The following is a 16876-nucleotide window of genomic DNA, read 5'->3' on the forward strand; positions in this document are numbered from 1 at the left end:
TTTCCCCTTTTTCTTTTCCTCTAAAAGAAAATATGAAAAGCAGCGTGCACTTGCATGCTTTTGTAAAACCGGCAACCAGGATGATTGAGTTTGGGAGCTGTCGTAGTCCGATCCACATGTGCAGCAGCAACAGCAGCAGGCGAAGAGGGAGGAGCCTGAGGGTTAAGACCTAAAGCCGCTTGGCCCAGATGAAGATGGCTCTCAGGCTTTCTGCCAATCAAAGTGCAGCCAACTACCCACTCTCACTGACAGGGCAGGAGAACAGTTAGATTAACATGAACGTTTGATGTCTGTGGCGCTCACAATGCTCAGTCTAACATTCAACTCACAGCTGAGTTTAAAAAGAAGATTCAGTCTTATGTGCCTTGGTACAGTAGCAACAATCCCTGATGAGCATAAACAAGTGAACAGGGAAATCATTTAGACTTAGAAATAAAAGTTTTAGAAAAACTTCTAAAAAGTTTTTAGTATTTCATTGCTGACAACATTATAAAAACAAGTACCACAACACCAACTGAATTGTACTAATGAGGGGGAAAACACCGCTGTCAGGTTTTCAAAATAAAGTTGATTTAGACTCAGCGTCTTGGTTTTTATTACTAATTGACCTGCAGGAAGTCATTCTGTTAGCCTTTCACAGTAAAGCCCTCAAATTGTTTAAGTGAAAGTGGTGTAAATTCATTTCCAAAGACAAATCATTAAAATACCAGAGAAAAAGGACTAAAATATAGTCAGTAAAATAGTCAGCTTTTGACTGCATGTTTGCGCTGTGGTTTTAGACAGCAACTTATTTTGTTGCTTTTTTTAATGACAAAATATAGACAGAATTTTGGAGCTGATGACTAATAGTTGATGAGTAAAGAAAAGATTATTTCACCGGAGCTCTAGATCTTTGCAGCTCCTCCAAAGTTGTCCCCCATTCTCTAATTTGTTCCTTGAGCTTAATTGTGCTGTTTCTTCAGTAATTTTCTCAAACAAACCTCTCTTCCCTTTGCAGAAAAACTGTATTTCTTGGATTAACTTATTTATAGGTAAACGGTTTACCAAAGAGGAAAATTCAGAGGAAAGGGTGCCAAATGAAAAGACACCTTTTTAGATTTGTTCAGCAGCTAATTTCAAAAACCAGTCATTATTTTCCATTGTGTAGGTTATTTTGTTTTTAATTAATACAAGAAAACTAAATTAAAATCTGAGTTCTTTATTCTAAGTTATTTTAACTATTTTGCTAAACTTTTTTTTACCATCTACCTGCTTTTTTATAAACCATCAAACATGACAGTAATCCCCCCCCCTTAAAAAAAAAAAGGAATAAAAAAAATTTGGTTTTAACAAAAAATGCGAGAAAGTCTTAAGGGATGAAAATATATTTGTAAGGCTTTGTTTTCCATTTTGATGAATCTCAATCAGGAGTCTATTCTAAGTTTAATTCAGAGAAGGGTTACATGCAGTAGATCCCAAAAGGGGGTGAATTTAGCTGGTTTCCACTTGTTAAATGAGCGTCTTCCAAACTGAGATTATCATACCAGAGACTCATGCAGTTAATGGTGATGTAACATCAAGCAAACAAATAATCGCAGATTATAAAAAGGAAAAAAAAAAAAACATTTTCCCTCATTTCATCCATTAAATGCCAGTGGTGTTTTGGTCATTTTATCCTTATTGTGAAGCAGGTGGTGTGGATCAGTTGAGCTCAGTAAACATAGGTCAGTGAGATAAATGAGGCTGGATGAATCGCATACACGTATTCATTAATTCTGCTAGGCAATGTAAAATTGCATTTCTCTAATAATGCATTTTTACTGGATAAAATGAAGTCCTCAAGTAGAAGGTAAATAAAAACAATCCCTATGAATAAAATAAATTAAGTTTAAGATCATTCAGTTTCCCGGTAATGCTCTCTAAATTTATTTGTAATGCTATAGAGCAGTACTAAATATTAAATAAATAGGAAACTTCAGGGAAGTGGCTCCCACGCACTCCAGGAGTCATCTAGTACTCCCAGACAGTTCAGCCTGTGCAGGGGGTATCAGTGAAAGCTAAGTTCACTGAGCTATAAAGTGTAGCCTCCAGGTAGTTCACAGATAATGGGCCAAGACCACAAAGATGAGTATAATAGAGAAATGTTGCAATACAGAAAAAGAGAGAAGGATGAACAACACAGTGACAAAATGCAATACGGTCTTCTGTCTGAAAAGCACATCTGAGGAGGCAGCACTCCGAGATCTGACGCATCTCCTCTCTGTCTCTCAATCCCTCTCTGTCTATCTCTCATGATGAGATGATCGTGACAGAGAGAAAGAGACAGGGGCGGGTGGGTTAAAAACCTCCTGAATACACGATGAATGTAGACACCAGGCTTAAACTGACTGGGAGGTGAGTGGCGCGCAGAGGCTGAGAGCGTGCACGTGAGTGGCATCGTGCACCAGCATCCACTCTACCCTGCAGCGGCTCTCAGTCTCTCTGGACTCCTCTTGATGAGAGACAGAGCAAATCAGGCACGTACGTTAAAAAAGGAAGAAAAAAAAAACACACAAAGATACAGCTGCACAGATTTCAATAAAAAGAAACAAATCTGTAAAGTAAGGAAAGAAATACGTGGAGGGACACAGACATCTCATCTTTGGTTCCATCCTGCCGAGAGTTTTACCCACCTGCTGAGGAGAGGAGATGGAGAACAACATGACTGACTGTGAAGAGGGAGAAGGGGGACCCACCAGCCAGGGTGAGTGACGAAACCGGTCATGGACTGATGTAAGACGAACATGTGCCACTGAGCCGTGTTATGGGAGAATCAGTTTGAGTTTCAAGAGATTATTTGGTCAAGATTCAGATATAGGACACGCAGGCAAGAGTTGGGCTTTTCTACTTCCTTTCGGCGTGTAAAACAATAATAAAAGAAAAAGAAATTAAATTTTAGATCAATGGAGACAAACACTGATTTAAATGTCAATTCAATGAAGTCTAAGTCACCTTACAGCACATATATGTAGCTTTAAAGACAGCAGTCCTTTTCCTGCTTCAAACATGTCATTGGTACTTTTTGTGACACATAATAGTCAGATATGACCAACTAGAAATGTTTGAATAAGTATAGAAAAACATTTAAAACATGTCAAAGGAAGCCAGTGTTGGATGAAATTAGCCTTTTAATCTCTGATTTAAGGTCTAGACAGAATAGAGAAATGCTTTCATTTTGTTCTTGTAGCCTTGGTTTAGGAATTTGTGTGTCTTTCTCCCCTTTTTGCATGTGGTGTTATGACTAGAAATGTGCAATAATAATAATAATGAAACTTCATATAATGCTTCATATTAGAACTACAGAGTAAGTTACTGAAAGCAGTTTAAGTCACAGTGATGCAACTGTGACCACTTTGTCTAACACTGAAGTATTTTTACTACAGAAAACATTAATTTTCTATCTCTGTTTATGGATCTTTGGACATATTTTATTTTTTAAAAATAAAATTCTATATTTTTCACTCTCTTTTAAAGCTGCAGGAACTGCACCGTAATCCTCTCAAGCCAATAAATTAATATTTAAACCCAGCTTCACTTCGAGTTATGACAGGTGTCCCAGTATTGGGTAAATACAGAATGAAACCAAACCAGTGATGAGATGACGCATTGATGATACACCTTTGTTAGCCCACAACAGGCAACCAATAGAAGGTAAACAGTGTAATTTTGTCTCACTGTTAGACTTAAAATCAAAATAAAATGGTGATTGTTAATAAAAAACTTGGTTGAAAGGTGATCCTTTGCTCTATTGGGAAGAGTTTTTTTATTTTTACTGGGGAGTTAAAGAATTAAAGGAAGCATTAGAAATGTGATTTAAAAAGTGATCATCTTAGTTCGTGGCTATAACTCCTAACTTGATGCAGCAGGAGACACAGCTGCAGATTTCTGGATTATAAAATACAAAACATAATTACCATTGCAGTAATTCAAGTCAATTTTAGTGAACAAAACAAGCTATTTAATTTTTATTTGTAAAAATAAATAAATAAATACATTTAAATTTTTTATACTTAAAACTAGGGCACTTTTTCAAATTTAGAAGGCATAAATTATACAATATAAATTATAAAAAAAAATCTTTTGAACCTAATGCTTCTCCAGTAAATATGGGTTATGGATGAATTTTGCTTCATACAAAAAAGAAAATGCAAACAAAAAAAATCTATTACTGATTAATAAATTAATTTCCTCATATCCAGTTTTAGTCATTAAACATGCAACATCTCATCTGTTTAATCCACATTAAAGGTCAAAGTTAAACTTCAATGGAATTTATGAGCAGGATTAAACTTCAGTTTCTATACAGTGAGAAATAATCTGTTAATTGGTCAGCTTTAACGACACTGTTGGCCATATTTTTGTCAAATGTGTCAGGGCGAAGAAGCAAATGTTGGCCTGTTCTGCTGATCTTAGTGCGATACATCTGCCCGATTTAATCGGCATGCCAGATGTTGTAAGATCATCCACTGGTGTTTGAATCTGAATCAATCTGTCTGATTGCCCATACATTAATGAAGATTGTCCACCTGACACATTTGCGCAGCCTGAGCATCATTCTTTGTTTCTGGGTTACAGTCAGGAATCAGTGTGTATAGTCTTTGTCACTGTCCTGAACGCAAAACTTCATTCAGCCTGAACTCAGCCGTCACTTTAACATTAATTTGACGGTGTTTATTAAAAATATGTTTTAGTCAGACTCAATATTTGATCACATTTAAGAAAAATAACTGTTTCCACACTGGGTCAAAGTTTTAAGGGTCAAACATTAAAAATTTAAATGAGTCCTGCCTAGAACAGAGGTCAAATATCCATCTAGAATTATCATTGATACTTATTTATGAAACACAAACATGCCATCGAAGTGCAACTTGCACAGAGACAATTTTCAGTGGGGATGTGTGGATATATTTGAGCCTTTGTGTTAAAGAAACATAATTAAAATTTTTGACTCACACACTCAGGACTTATGTTTTAAAAATTATTGAAGTTTTCTGCTGTATCACCATCTGATCCTTGAAAAAGACTAGTGCAGCTGTATTGTTAAAGCCAAAATTACCCTGCCTATCCACACATTTACCGGTTTGCGGCTTTTCTTTTTGCTAAGCATATCAAAAATATTCAAAGAAAACGCAGCTTACAAAGCTACTTGACCCACTAATGGCTGTTTGCAAATCAACGAATCCAGGATTATCATTATTTTCCTTTGCTCTGATTGGCTGTAGCACTAAGCACAGATAGAAAAGACTGTGAATTTTAGCTTGGCATGGTGAGGTACATTTGTTGTTTGAATCAATAAAATAAAAATTTTTAATCATTGTCTCGGGTATTTGCAAACTCCGGCTGTTCACAGATAATAATATGTATATAAACAAAAAATATATAACTGGAGCAGAAAATGATTTGTTCACTAAAGGCTTACAACAAATAGCGGCATTGTCAAAATCACATCACATATCTAGAATCAATTTTCAATACAATAATTTCTTTATCCTGAAAGACTCACGCATCAGTCTAGACACATCAAGGCTTTGTCGATTGTCAGTTCTAGTCAGGTGGAAGTGTATTCCACTGATTTCGAGCCTTGAAAGTAGACAATGATTTCCCAAATTATGTTTCATGTCATGGGACACAGAATTCTTCGTAAAGCCGATTTAGTGACTATGCTATAATAATAATTTTACTCTTAAAAATCATTCATAGGTTAAAAGATTAGAGATTTGCATCATATTCGCTATTAATATGACATTGATTGTGTCACTATATGGCAGGATGAGATTAAGTTCAGACTGAATTTGAATTTGACTTGGATTGGATATTTCGGTATTAATGTGCAATTCTTAAAAGTGCTGACATTGCGAAAAGAAAGTTTGCCTTCTTATCAGATTTGGTCATTTAATATGTTAACGATTAAATTAATGATTCTGGTTCTAAAATTATTTAAATTTTACCTGCAAAAAGGTGGTATTATTTCTTTTAAGTGTGACTGAAATATTAGAATGTTGTACTATATGCTTAAAAACATGTGAAATATATTTATTTTTGCTTCAGTTCGAGCTAAGAAAAATTACTTTATATTTAACACACAAAAAAATAGTTTATGTACAGCATTACCCCAAAATCACACCTTCTTCATTTAGGTTTTGTTGCTGAAATTCTTTTGTTAGATTTTCTGAATTTGTTTTTGTAAAATCGAAGTTTATCTTTCACGTTTTAACTAATTTGCAAAAGTCATTCACTAATCCAGTGAAGTCTGTAAATTTCTTTCAGCAGCTACTTGAATTCTTCTTGATGTTTTTTGAAGATTCAGAAGACAGTAGCATGCGTTTATGGAGGCAGCCTTGAATTGAAACAAGTCCGGTATTGTATTTTCATTGATGAGCATCTGTCAGCAGCTGTTTGAGTCATTTTATCACAGTCTTGGTGGAAACTATGATTTGTGTCTTGGCTTGACCTGTTTTTGTTCTGTAGGTCACTTTAGTTAAACAAATTGTTTTTAAAATGTGCTTTATAAATGAAATGGATTTAGATTTGCTGAAAATCTAAATGACTTTATGATGACTTTAAATATCTCTGTGATTTTTTTCCTGACTTGCTGGATCTGTCCCTTGGTCGTTATGCTGCTGTTTGTTCATAAATCTTACAAACCTCTGAGGCCCTCAGACGTCTTTTCAATACAATGGATTCATACTGAAATTAAACTGCACACAAGTGGACTCGACTTACTAAATTCGTAACTTCTGATATAGACTGGTTGCACCTGGTTTTATTAATGTTCTATCTAGCCCAATAAATACCAACAAAAATATAGCTTGCATGTTTTTCTGTGTTCAAAAAAATACTCTTTTTTTCATGTCTACATTGTACAAGAAATAATATACATGAATTTGACAGTACATTTATACAAACAGTTAACTCTCAGCGATGGGACATAAAACTGTGATGGATTCCTGAAATCATAATTCAGAAGTTCATTTGTGGAAGTTGTAATTTTTCTGATTCTTTCTTTGAATTTTCTATTCTTGGTTCTGTTTTTCTGAAATCTAACAAACAGCTTCGTGCCTGTTTTGCCTCCAAGAGGCTGACAAGCACAGACACGCAGCAGAAGAGTGAGTGAAACGATGAAATGAAATTAAATTAATCACTTTATGGAATTAGCCTTAATTCCTGGTTACAGCGGGCGAGGTGAAAATGAATGTCGGTGTCGCTTTCGCGAAGCTGATTGGTGCTCTTCTCTCACGTGAAGAAGTTAATTTCAGCGTTCCTCTGCGGACTCCAGCAGCTGCTGGATAATCCCGCTGAGCCTGCGTCCTACTAAGCTTTAAAAAGCTGGTATGAACTGTGCATTTTTTAATAACCATGTCACATCAAGGGTACAAATCTCCACCCTGGACTGCCTTTCATCTGCATGATCTGGCCGAACAGCGGCCATTGCATCAGTACAAACATTTCATCTTCTCCAGCAAAATCCTCTTTACCAACTGATCTTTTCTTACCATTTTCAAACATGAATAACACACCTAAAGAAAGTACTAGACTGAGTTAATGGTAGCGAGGTTTTAGAATGCAAAATTATAAAATTAATGAATTTGACAATAAACACTCAAGGCTGTTATGAAAAATGCTTTTGTCAATTTGTCAGACTGGGGGAAGCAGTCAGATTTATTTATTTGGAAAGCAGAAACATTAGTTTGCTCAGTCAATTTTTAAATTGGGGGACAAAAGGGTGAGACAGGGAGAGGCTTAGGGAAATAGCCACTAATGTTCTACACAATTGCTCAATCGTATGGTGGTCAAATTGCGTATTAACTATCGATTTGTATATTAAAACATCTTTTGATTGAGATACAAAGATTATTTTCCTGTTGGTTTTTTTTTTTAATTTTGAAAAATATTTTATTAGTTTCTTTGGATAGCTATTACAAACTAACTATCCAAGAGGTCAAGAAAAGTTGTGTTGGTGGCAAAAAAAAAAAAAAATACAGCTTTGATTTCATCAAACCCTAACACATTGGGGGGGAGTTAGCCAGGCTTGCATGTTTTATTGGAAGAAAATGTTTCTGTCTTCATCCTTCACATAAGGAGATTTTTAATGGCAGATGTAGGTTGAGAATATCCTCTTGAGGCAGTTGAAAGTTTCAGAGTTCTAACGAATGACCAGGTGTTGAGTTTTTGGGTGACTCGAACCTGATGCAGCAGTCACAGTCTCAGCTTGATCAGGGTAAGATACTTCTGGGCTGAGTCTCCATGTTCACCGTTGATCTTTAGCACATTTTTGGCAGCCTGGGAGTGATCTGTAAAGATTTCCACCACTCTTCCTATATGACACATAAGACACATAAGAGATTGTTGCAGAACACATCGGAAACTTTTTGGAAACTCGTGAGGTGCTGAGTAGACTTGCTCCTACATTTTCTTGTCTTTTTATCATTTTTGGAGAAATTTGTGTTGTTGTTTTTTTCCACCACATTTTAATGATTGATACTTTAGTTGGACATTACTTCATTGCAGATCTTGGCTCTAGAGAGGCATGAGTATATAAATACCATGAAATTCATACTAATGCAGCTGAATATTGTTTCAGGTGGAGAATTGTTACTCCGACTTGAACACAAGTTACAGCTTAAAACCTTTATAGTTCAAGGATGTTTGACATTTGCAATCACCGAAAAGTGATTGCACTTTTTACATTTTTTAAAATGCTTTAATTAAATTTTTTAAAACCCAAGGCTGCTACCCGCAGCAAGGCCGGAGACCACACAGAACAATGAAATAACCCAAAATAAGCTAATTGAAACAACAAAAAAACAAAAAACTAAGAAACCAGACCAATTATTGAAAAAGAAAAATCAAAGCAGAAAATAAAAGAAACAAAGCAGAAAGAAACAAAGCAGCAGGGTTTCCAGCGAGCTGCAGCAGCTTTAAGTCAGAAATGAAGTTAAAGATTAATAGGTGATTTTAGAAAAAAGTAGAAGGTAGATGAAGCCATTGTGACCTACACCCCGACCAGAGAGCCTCTTCCGGCCCAACAGCAGGAGGAGCTGCTTGCAAGCACTTTTTATATATAAATAGTTGTAATTTTTGTGATATTTAACTGCATGGGTGCAATAAAAAATACATACCTGTTTTATGTTACCAAGCTGAACTGGGGAGGGTAAATTACAGCAACACCCCAATACCAAGCAGGAGACTTCAGGCAGTTTCTAAATTTGAGCAATTTGAGTGAACCAACCAGGGTTGTCCCATCCCCTTACTGAGAAAGCGTTGTCTGTACTGTGGTGCAAACTGTTTCTGTGAAACTATTGTAAATAAAGAGGTACCATTTTACCCAGGGGGATCTTCTGTTGTGTCATGTTGCACTGGGTGTTCTGGAAAAGTATGGAAATAATGTATTTTCCATGTCTGGATAAACGTTTCCTGCCCTGCTGTCTGAAACCTGACTACAATATGTCTTTTTATATAATTGGAAACAATATGTAGTCTACGCATATAGGCCCAAACAGCAGATGGCACATAAATAACAAAGCTTAGGACTTTCATCCGAACTGATGTTAGAGTTATGGCCACTGGAAGCCAACAATGCGGGCTTCCCACTGAAGTCCGACCAAATGCCAATCCTGGGGCAGGTTTCATCCTGGCTACATTTAGAAATAATTCCAATAGTCTGGTGCTGCCACCACCATGTTTAACTGTTGGGATTTTTTGTTCAGGGTTTCATAAAATGTGAGTTTTAGTCACACAGTGTTTGGCATATAGGCTAGAAAGTTTTTTGGGGAGTTTTGTCTGATCAGAATACCTTTTTCCATCTGTTTGCTGTGTAAGAGAAATCTTCTACATCATGGAAGCTTATGTTTATCATACCCGACATCTTGGCTGCTGTGCAGCTACTTTCAATGTAGCTTTGGCAGAATGTCACCAGCTGCTTTTATTTTCATCATTATGGAGAGTCAAAATATGTTTCTGCTGGGTCTTTTTTTAAAATCAACTCTGCAGACTTGGTGCTGCGGGTCAGACCATTCCCATCACTGAGACTGCAGTGGGATGTCAATGAAAGACATTATGATGTTGCGGGACTGAATGGGAGTCCTGGGGTACTGAACACACAGCGTTGTGGAGACCAGTCTGTCAAGATGTGGGGCCCTCTCTAAGGAGATCAGACAACCAGATCCCAATACCGCATTGAAGGTCATAGACCCAGAATGGATAACATGCTGTGCTCCTTATTGTCTTTTATTTAATCCTGTTTTACTTGGATGTTGTGAAATTCATCTTTCTTCCCATATTTGATCATATTTGAAATACTTCTTTTGAATTTGCTTTACAAGTTATTCTTAGTACTTTTTAACACCTTTGTTAATTTTTTTTTTCTGTTTAAAAATATTCCCTTTTTATTTCATTACATGATAGTTTGTATGTGGAGATTTCTGTGTTTCTCCAGCATGCAACTGCTGAAAGAAAAAAAAAGACTTCGATGGCTGCTCAGTAAGCTTTAGGTTATTTTATGAGTCAGTCATGAATGCAGGCTAAAATCCTAGGACAGATGGAGATGATTTTGTATGTCCTCGGGAGATAGACAGAATGACTTCCTTTTAAAGCAAGGATAGACTCCTGCAGGGAGTCAAGTCTTTCTAGCATTTCAGGGCAAAAGTGAGTGATAAACATGGTAATGAAACAAGACGACAGTTCAGGTCTAAAGCCACATTTAATGCAAAAAGAAAACACATTTGACTGTAATTTTACTTTGTTGGAGTTTTTTTTATGTCAGCTTAGGAGCTTCCATATTAGTTAATTTCTTAGTTTATTCCTGCATTTTGTTCTTTGTGTGTTTGAATTTAATTTCCCTGGAGTCTATTCTCTTTGGGTTTATTGTTTATGAACGTCCTCTGCAGATTCCCTCATGATCCCCTTTCTCAGCCTGTTATGCCTTCCCACACAAGTGCAGACCTGTTTCCAATCAGCCACCTGTCTCTTGTCAGGGCTGACTTCACAGTTCCCTTTGTACCACTTTGTCAGGTTTAGGTTTTAGTTGTAAAAGGACTCTCATTCCACCTTCTACCTCAGATTCTGTCTGCTATTGGGTCCCATTTAATACCAAACCATGACATTCTTTACTTTTTACCTTTATTTTAATTTGCCATTATTGTAAACTGCACAAAATGTCATTGTTTGCTTGAGTTTGGCTCCTCAACGATGTGTAGCTGGAGTTTTGTGCCATGATATAAAATACAATACAAAACTAACTTTTGTAATATCAAAACATTATTGGGGCTCTTCACATGAGTCGCTAAAGGGAAAGCTGGTATTTTATGCATTAGAGGATTTCTAAAGGTTGTGGCTTTCAGACAAACAACAAATGCTACAAATCCTTCATCCAAATATGAAGTCTGGGTATATTTTATAAGCATCTTGTTTTTAAGAACGTTTTGTTCTCAGGAGTAGAAAACACAGCATCCAGAGGTATTATACAGTTTTCCATTCAAGGAGCACAAATACACTCATGAGGTTCGATGGAGGAGGATGAAAGGAGTCGCTTTCCTCTCAAATAAGAGGCGATCTCAAAAATCGAGGAATTCCAGATCAGTGGAGTTTTTACATAAATCTACACACAAAAGCTTCTGTTAAAGCTGAGGTGGAGATAGTCAATGAAACTTCTATGTATAAAAAATAAATAAAAAGTTCCATATTTACTTCAACTATTAGTGATTGCCTTCACTTCGTCATGATGATTTGTTTGTGCTTCTCTTCTGAATGATACCTTTGTTCACTTAAACCGTCTTGATCATTTGCATCTGTAAACTTTGGCTTTAGACAATTGAAGCAAATGAACAAATCACTACTGCAGTTGAATCTCATTAACAGTTAATTAGATTATTTGTAAGCAATGGCAACTGTGAACTTACCATAAGCCGGAGTCTATCAGGGGAGAACCAATGCATCTAGTCTCCATGAAGAAAGACTCCAGGCCTGGATTCAAAGTCTGGACCGTCTTGTAGCAAGGCAGCAGTGATACCAACAGCAGCACTGGGGAGCCCAGAGTATTTATTTATCCCCTGAAAGGAGAGGGATATTGAATAATCTCTCGTAACTCCTAGTGTCGTAATTTAGATTTTGTTGTAACACCTGGACAAACACACTTAAAGTTTGTCTCTTATTCATTTAGCTCACAAGTTCCTTTGATGAATTTTTAACTTTTGGGAATTTCCTGTTTTTGAACAAGATTTTCACAAGAAATATTAAATTGACCCCCTTTTTTATATACCTTTTGAGGCTCTTGGAACAAATCACTCACAGTACTGAACAAAAATAATGATTTTGAAGAATAATGCTTGAAAGACAGTTATAGATTCCTCTTTTATCCAAATGAGGGATCTATAAAGCCCCATCAGATTTACTTTTCTCTTCCGCTCGCATGCACACAGGCAGCCAACTTTTTAGGATTAGGATTTTGATGGGAAAAGGTCTGTTTGATCATTTTAGTATCTTTATAGAAATAAAGCTGAAGCTTTACATTTTTCATCATGCTGTTAGAAACACTTGCATTGTCAGTAAAATACAAAAATAAAGATAATATAATGCAGTGAGTGACAAAAGCCTTGACTTTATAAATGTAAACGTTTTGAGTAATGCATGACAAATAAATGTTTTTCATCTAAAATTGGTCACTCGTCATTTCATGATAATTAAATGAGGCAGATGAGCTGGATCTTGCTTTATACTTGATTTTCATTCAGTTCCTAAAACAGAAACTTTCTGCTCATTTCCTGACATACAGAAAACAAGTCATACGGTGATGAGATCAGAGACTCCACGTTTTATGAAAAAAACAGAAAACTCCACAAATAGAAACCAAATCCCACCCGCTCATTGTTGTTTTGGCTCAAAAAGGCACGCAGGCATTTAATAAAGCATAAGTTGCATTCTTTCGAAAGCAGATTTTATTCAAAGCTAAGAGCAGGAGGGAGGTTAAAATGCAGATTTAGAAAGCAGAGCAGTGTTCTGCGGGATTACAGCACACTTGTTCAAAAGAAAACCCATTATGGATCTCCTTATAAAGGGAAAAGCGTCATTTGTTTTTTCAAACTTTGGAGAATTGTTCTTTTGCCGATCAAAATGCCAGAATTGCTACTAAATTTAAAAATGTTTTCCAAAATAAAAAAAATTAAAAAACGTTTGACGGCCCATGTGTGTTTTGTAGAACCATCACAGGATTACCAGCTGCATCAGAGCAGTTCGGCTGGCATTTGTCTTTCCCCTTTACTTTAGAGATTAGTGTGTAATACTGCTACAGCTTTGGGAATTCGTGAGGTGACTTGGCTATGCTGCTGTGAGCAGCCAGATGTTACGCAACTACAAAATGTCAAACGGCTTTTATGAATAAAATGCCATTGCACTGAATAATGACGTGCAATGTCTTATTTGTGTTTGTTTTGTTTTGCTTTTATGAGGTACTCTTTGCTTGTCTCCCTCTTTTGCCTTTTGAACAGTATTCTCTATGGTATAGAGTCTGGTGGTCATACAGGCAAAAACTCAGGTTTGGAAGCAGTTCAGTGAGGTCATGAAGATTTACTTCTGTATGATTTCGAAGAGATTCTGGTCAACCACCTGATATCTCAGGAGGGAAAAGCAATGCATCACCAACTTTCTATGGTGGGGATGGAGTGCTGCTGACCTCGACTCCGGATGTCATGAGATGGTGGGCGGAGCACTTCAAAGGGACACAAATGAGCAAAAAATAGAGCGAGAGGCCTGTTGCATCCACTCACCTGTAATTAGCTCTTTTGTTTCCTTTTGTCGTTTCTATCTGTCCTACAGCATTCAAACCCTTCTCTCTTCTTCTTCCCTTTCTGGATCCTTTCGTTTGCTCCACAGTTCCTCACTCCATTCTTCTGCTGTTCTTGTTTAAACTTTTGTTCTATTCCTCTCATGCCCACGCTCCTGATGTGTTTTCACCCTCATTAGTAGTAGTTTTCACTTCTGTCATTAAATTCCTTTCACTGTGATTCTCTTGCCTGTCTGCATTTTGGCTCCACCTCATGAGATAACCTGAAAGTGTATAGCCTATACTCAAAGAATTTGTTACTAGAGGTGATATTTTTAAATTAAAAAATTAAAAATTTATATTTCTGGAAATGTAGTTTCCCCAAATTCACATTGTTTGAATAGTCATAGTTTTCCCACAGTGAATCATCTTCACCATGGTGCAGATTGATAATCTGTAGTAATCCATAGGAAATCCTCAGTGGAGGGAAAACATCTGAAAACCATAATCAGGTTGCATTGCTCTGGGACAAAGCAGGTAACAGCAGGATCAGGCAAGGAGCAACTGAAATGAAGGACTGTAAACTGGGGAGAGTGATTACTGGATGGAAAGTGGATATGCTGACAGCAGACGGTCAACAGCTGTCAGGGTATCTGAGAGAAACTGATGGGAGAGAATGAGGACAGAACCGAGGGCCACCAAAGAGCCAAAGACACACACATAAACTCACGCATGTACACGCAGAGAGCAGAATCTTCACATTTTGTTAGTTTTGTACATTTTAGTGTAAAGTTATGTAATAATAAAACCTGGTAAAAATCAGAATATGTATATGTGTTAAAACTGTTAAACTGAAACAAGGTGTATTTTCATTTCCCAATAAGGTAGTAAGGTAGCTGGTCATTGCCTTCCTATGCAATCTGATCGATTATGATCTCTCTTCACAGCTCAGTCTGGGCTTTTTCTCATTGTCTTGGATTTCTCTAGTAGAATTTTTTCCAGGTCAGTCCAGAAAGAAAAGTTGGGAACATTTATTTTCTGCACTGTTTTAGAAGTGCAGATACATGGAAACCTGTAGTTTTAGCAAAAGCTGAGAAAGGAAGTGAACAAAGCGGTTCAGTCCAGTTAGTTTTAAAAGAACATAATTTTTCGACTCTGCACTTTTCTGTTCGAAGTGGAGAATGGTTGTTTACAGTGCAGGCAATTTCTAGGAAGCTTCATGACATCAAATTGGCGCATCACATATGTCATAGGCTAGTGTTGGTGAGGGGGTAAAATTTGAAACGTATGTAGAAGCTATCAGGAAGCTATCATTTCTCAAAGTAAAGTAAAGTGTACAGCAAGGAGCTGGTTTCACTGACTATTCTACTACTTGAGCTAAAATCTGCTCTTAAATCAATGGGCCTGAAAAAGCAAGTCGACGCAAATTCTATACATGTTTATCAACTCAGTTGATTTACTTTTGGAGATTCACAATTATTTTTTATGAAGTCAGTTTTAACTTGACTTAACAATGTGTTCAGTCAAAGCTTTCTCAAAGCATTATGTTATATCCCATAGTTTAATCTTGAATCACTTCAGAAGGGACGACTAACTTAAGTGCTACTTTTTAAAACATCAACAGCATTTCTTGTCTCATCAAAAATGATCAACCACAGTTGGTGTAAAGCATTGTCACTCATATGTTTAATATTATGCGGTGATGTATTGTTTGACTCTACTGTGGTACTCTTGAAGAATACTTTCTCCAAGGTTTGAAAGTTTGTCCACATGAAAATGTGTTATTTTAACCGGGAACCCTCTGACAAATCATGCTATAGCTACATCCTGCATACTGTATGAACTTTTAACAAATTATTAAGTACCTGATTGTATCGCTACTAATGCTTATAAATAATTTTTCTGACTTAATATTCTAGACAGGTGAAGAACATATAAAACCTCTTTTAGTGGAACTTCTACAACTGTGAAAACGCCACTCACGTCATATACTTTGGTATTTCTAAACTGAATAAAGAATCATCCCACATGCTAATGTTTTTTGTGTTTCAGGTGATGGACACCCCAAAGAGAGCAGTCCTTTCATCAACAGCAGCGCAGCCTCTGATATGGAAAAGAGCCAGCAATATGACGGCAAGAGCATGGCCCTCTTTGAGGTGGGGGCTGCTCTCAGAAAAGAGCACAGATTGTTCATGCAAAGTGAATATTTTTACCCAGGTCTCACTTTGGGCTCTAGGAGGAGATTGATACCAGTCCAATGGTCTCCTCTCTGCTCAGCTCTCTGGCCAACTACTCCAACCTGCCAACTGGCAGCAAGGAGCATGAAGAGGCTGAGAATAACGAGGAGGGGGCGCGGCCGTCTAAAAAACCTGTAAAGGTAGAACACTGCAGCAATATTTGTGTGAATGAAAAGATTTACCTTATCTAGTTTTCCTTTTACATTTTTTTAAAATCATTCATGGATGTCATAATTGTTATGACATCCATTGTGCAATTTAGATTATTGAACAGTTTCCTAACAGTTGCAGGAAAAATAACAGTATATGTGGCACAAATTCTGAGCATGTTCAAATTTCTAGCATAAGATAATTCAATTTCATTGGTACCTCCTCACTGACAGACAAGAAAATTAAAAGTGCTTTGTTGGACGCTAAAGAAGAAAGAGTGACTTAAAAACATCAAAGTACTAGTTCTAGGCAGAGCGTCCGAAAGTGCAGGAGATTCTTAAAGAGATAGAGGCAATTGCAGAGTAAAATTTCTTTTAAGCTATGCTTGATACAGCATTTCTATAACTACTAAAGGCAACATAGTTACTTGATTGTGCTATAAAATTGCACTATTTGCCTGGAAAATATATAATATTGCCCCATTAAACACATTGAGCTGTAGTAACTTATGTGGAGGAATCATATTTGCCTGTCTGCTTTGTCATGACCTCTAATACATTGCATACATATGATTTCCCTGCTATATTTAGGTTAAATAACATTTTAATCAATGCATCAGCTCAACCGTTTCAGTTTAATTCAGTCCAGTTTACAGCAGCATATTCGAAGGGATTACTCTATTAGTTCTAATAACAAATGTTGCTGACTAATATTC

General features: G+C 36.6%; 1 protein-coding gene across 4 annotated transcripts in view; it reads left to right on the plus strand.

The window, feature by feature from the left end:
• The first annotated feature begins 2408 nt into the window (after window positions 1-2408).
• slc12a5b (solute carrier family 12 member 5b) overlaps window positions 2409-16876 on the plus strand; it is a 31361-nt gene continuing 16893 nt past the window's right edge. For 2 of the 4 annotated variants that reach the window (XM_055046077.1, XM_055046078.1), the window contains exons 1-3: window positions 2409-2722; window positions 15827-15930; window positions 16011-16151. In XM_055046077.1, coding sequence (XP_054902052.1) covers window positions 2668-2722; window positions 15827-15930; window positions 16011-16151 — 300 coding nt within the window. In that variant the 5' untranslated portion in view covers window positions 2409-2667. The remainder of the gene's footprint in view (window positions 2723-15826; window positions 15931-16010; window positions 16152-16876) is intronic. The other 2 variants (XM_055046076.1, XM_055046079.1) reach the window with 2 other exon arrangements.

The sequence above is a fragment of the Poeciliopsis prolifica genome, unplaced genomic scaffold (genome assembly GCF_027474105.1).
Source record: "Poeciliopsis prolifica strain line A6 unplaced genomic scaffold, Auburn_PproV2 SCAFFOLD023, whole genome shotgun sequence".
Taxonomy (NCBI): domain Eukaryota; kingdom Metazoa; phylum Chordata; class Actinopteri; order Cyprinodontiformes; family Poeciliidae; genus Poeciliopsis; species Poeciliopsis prolifica.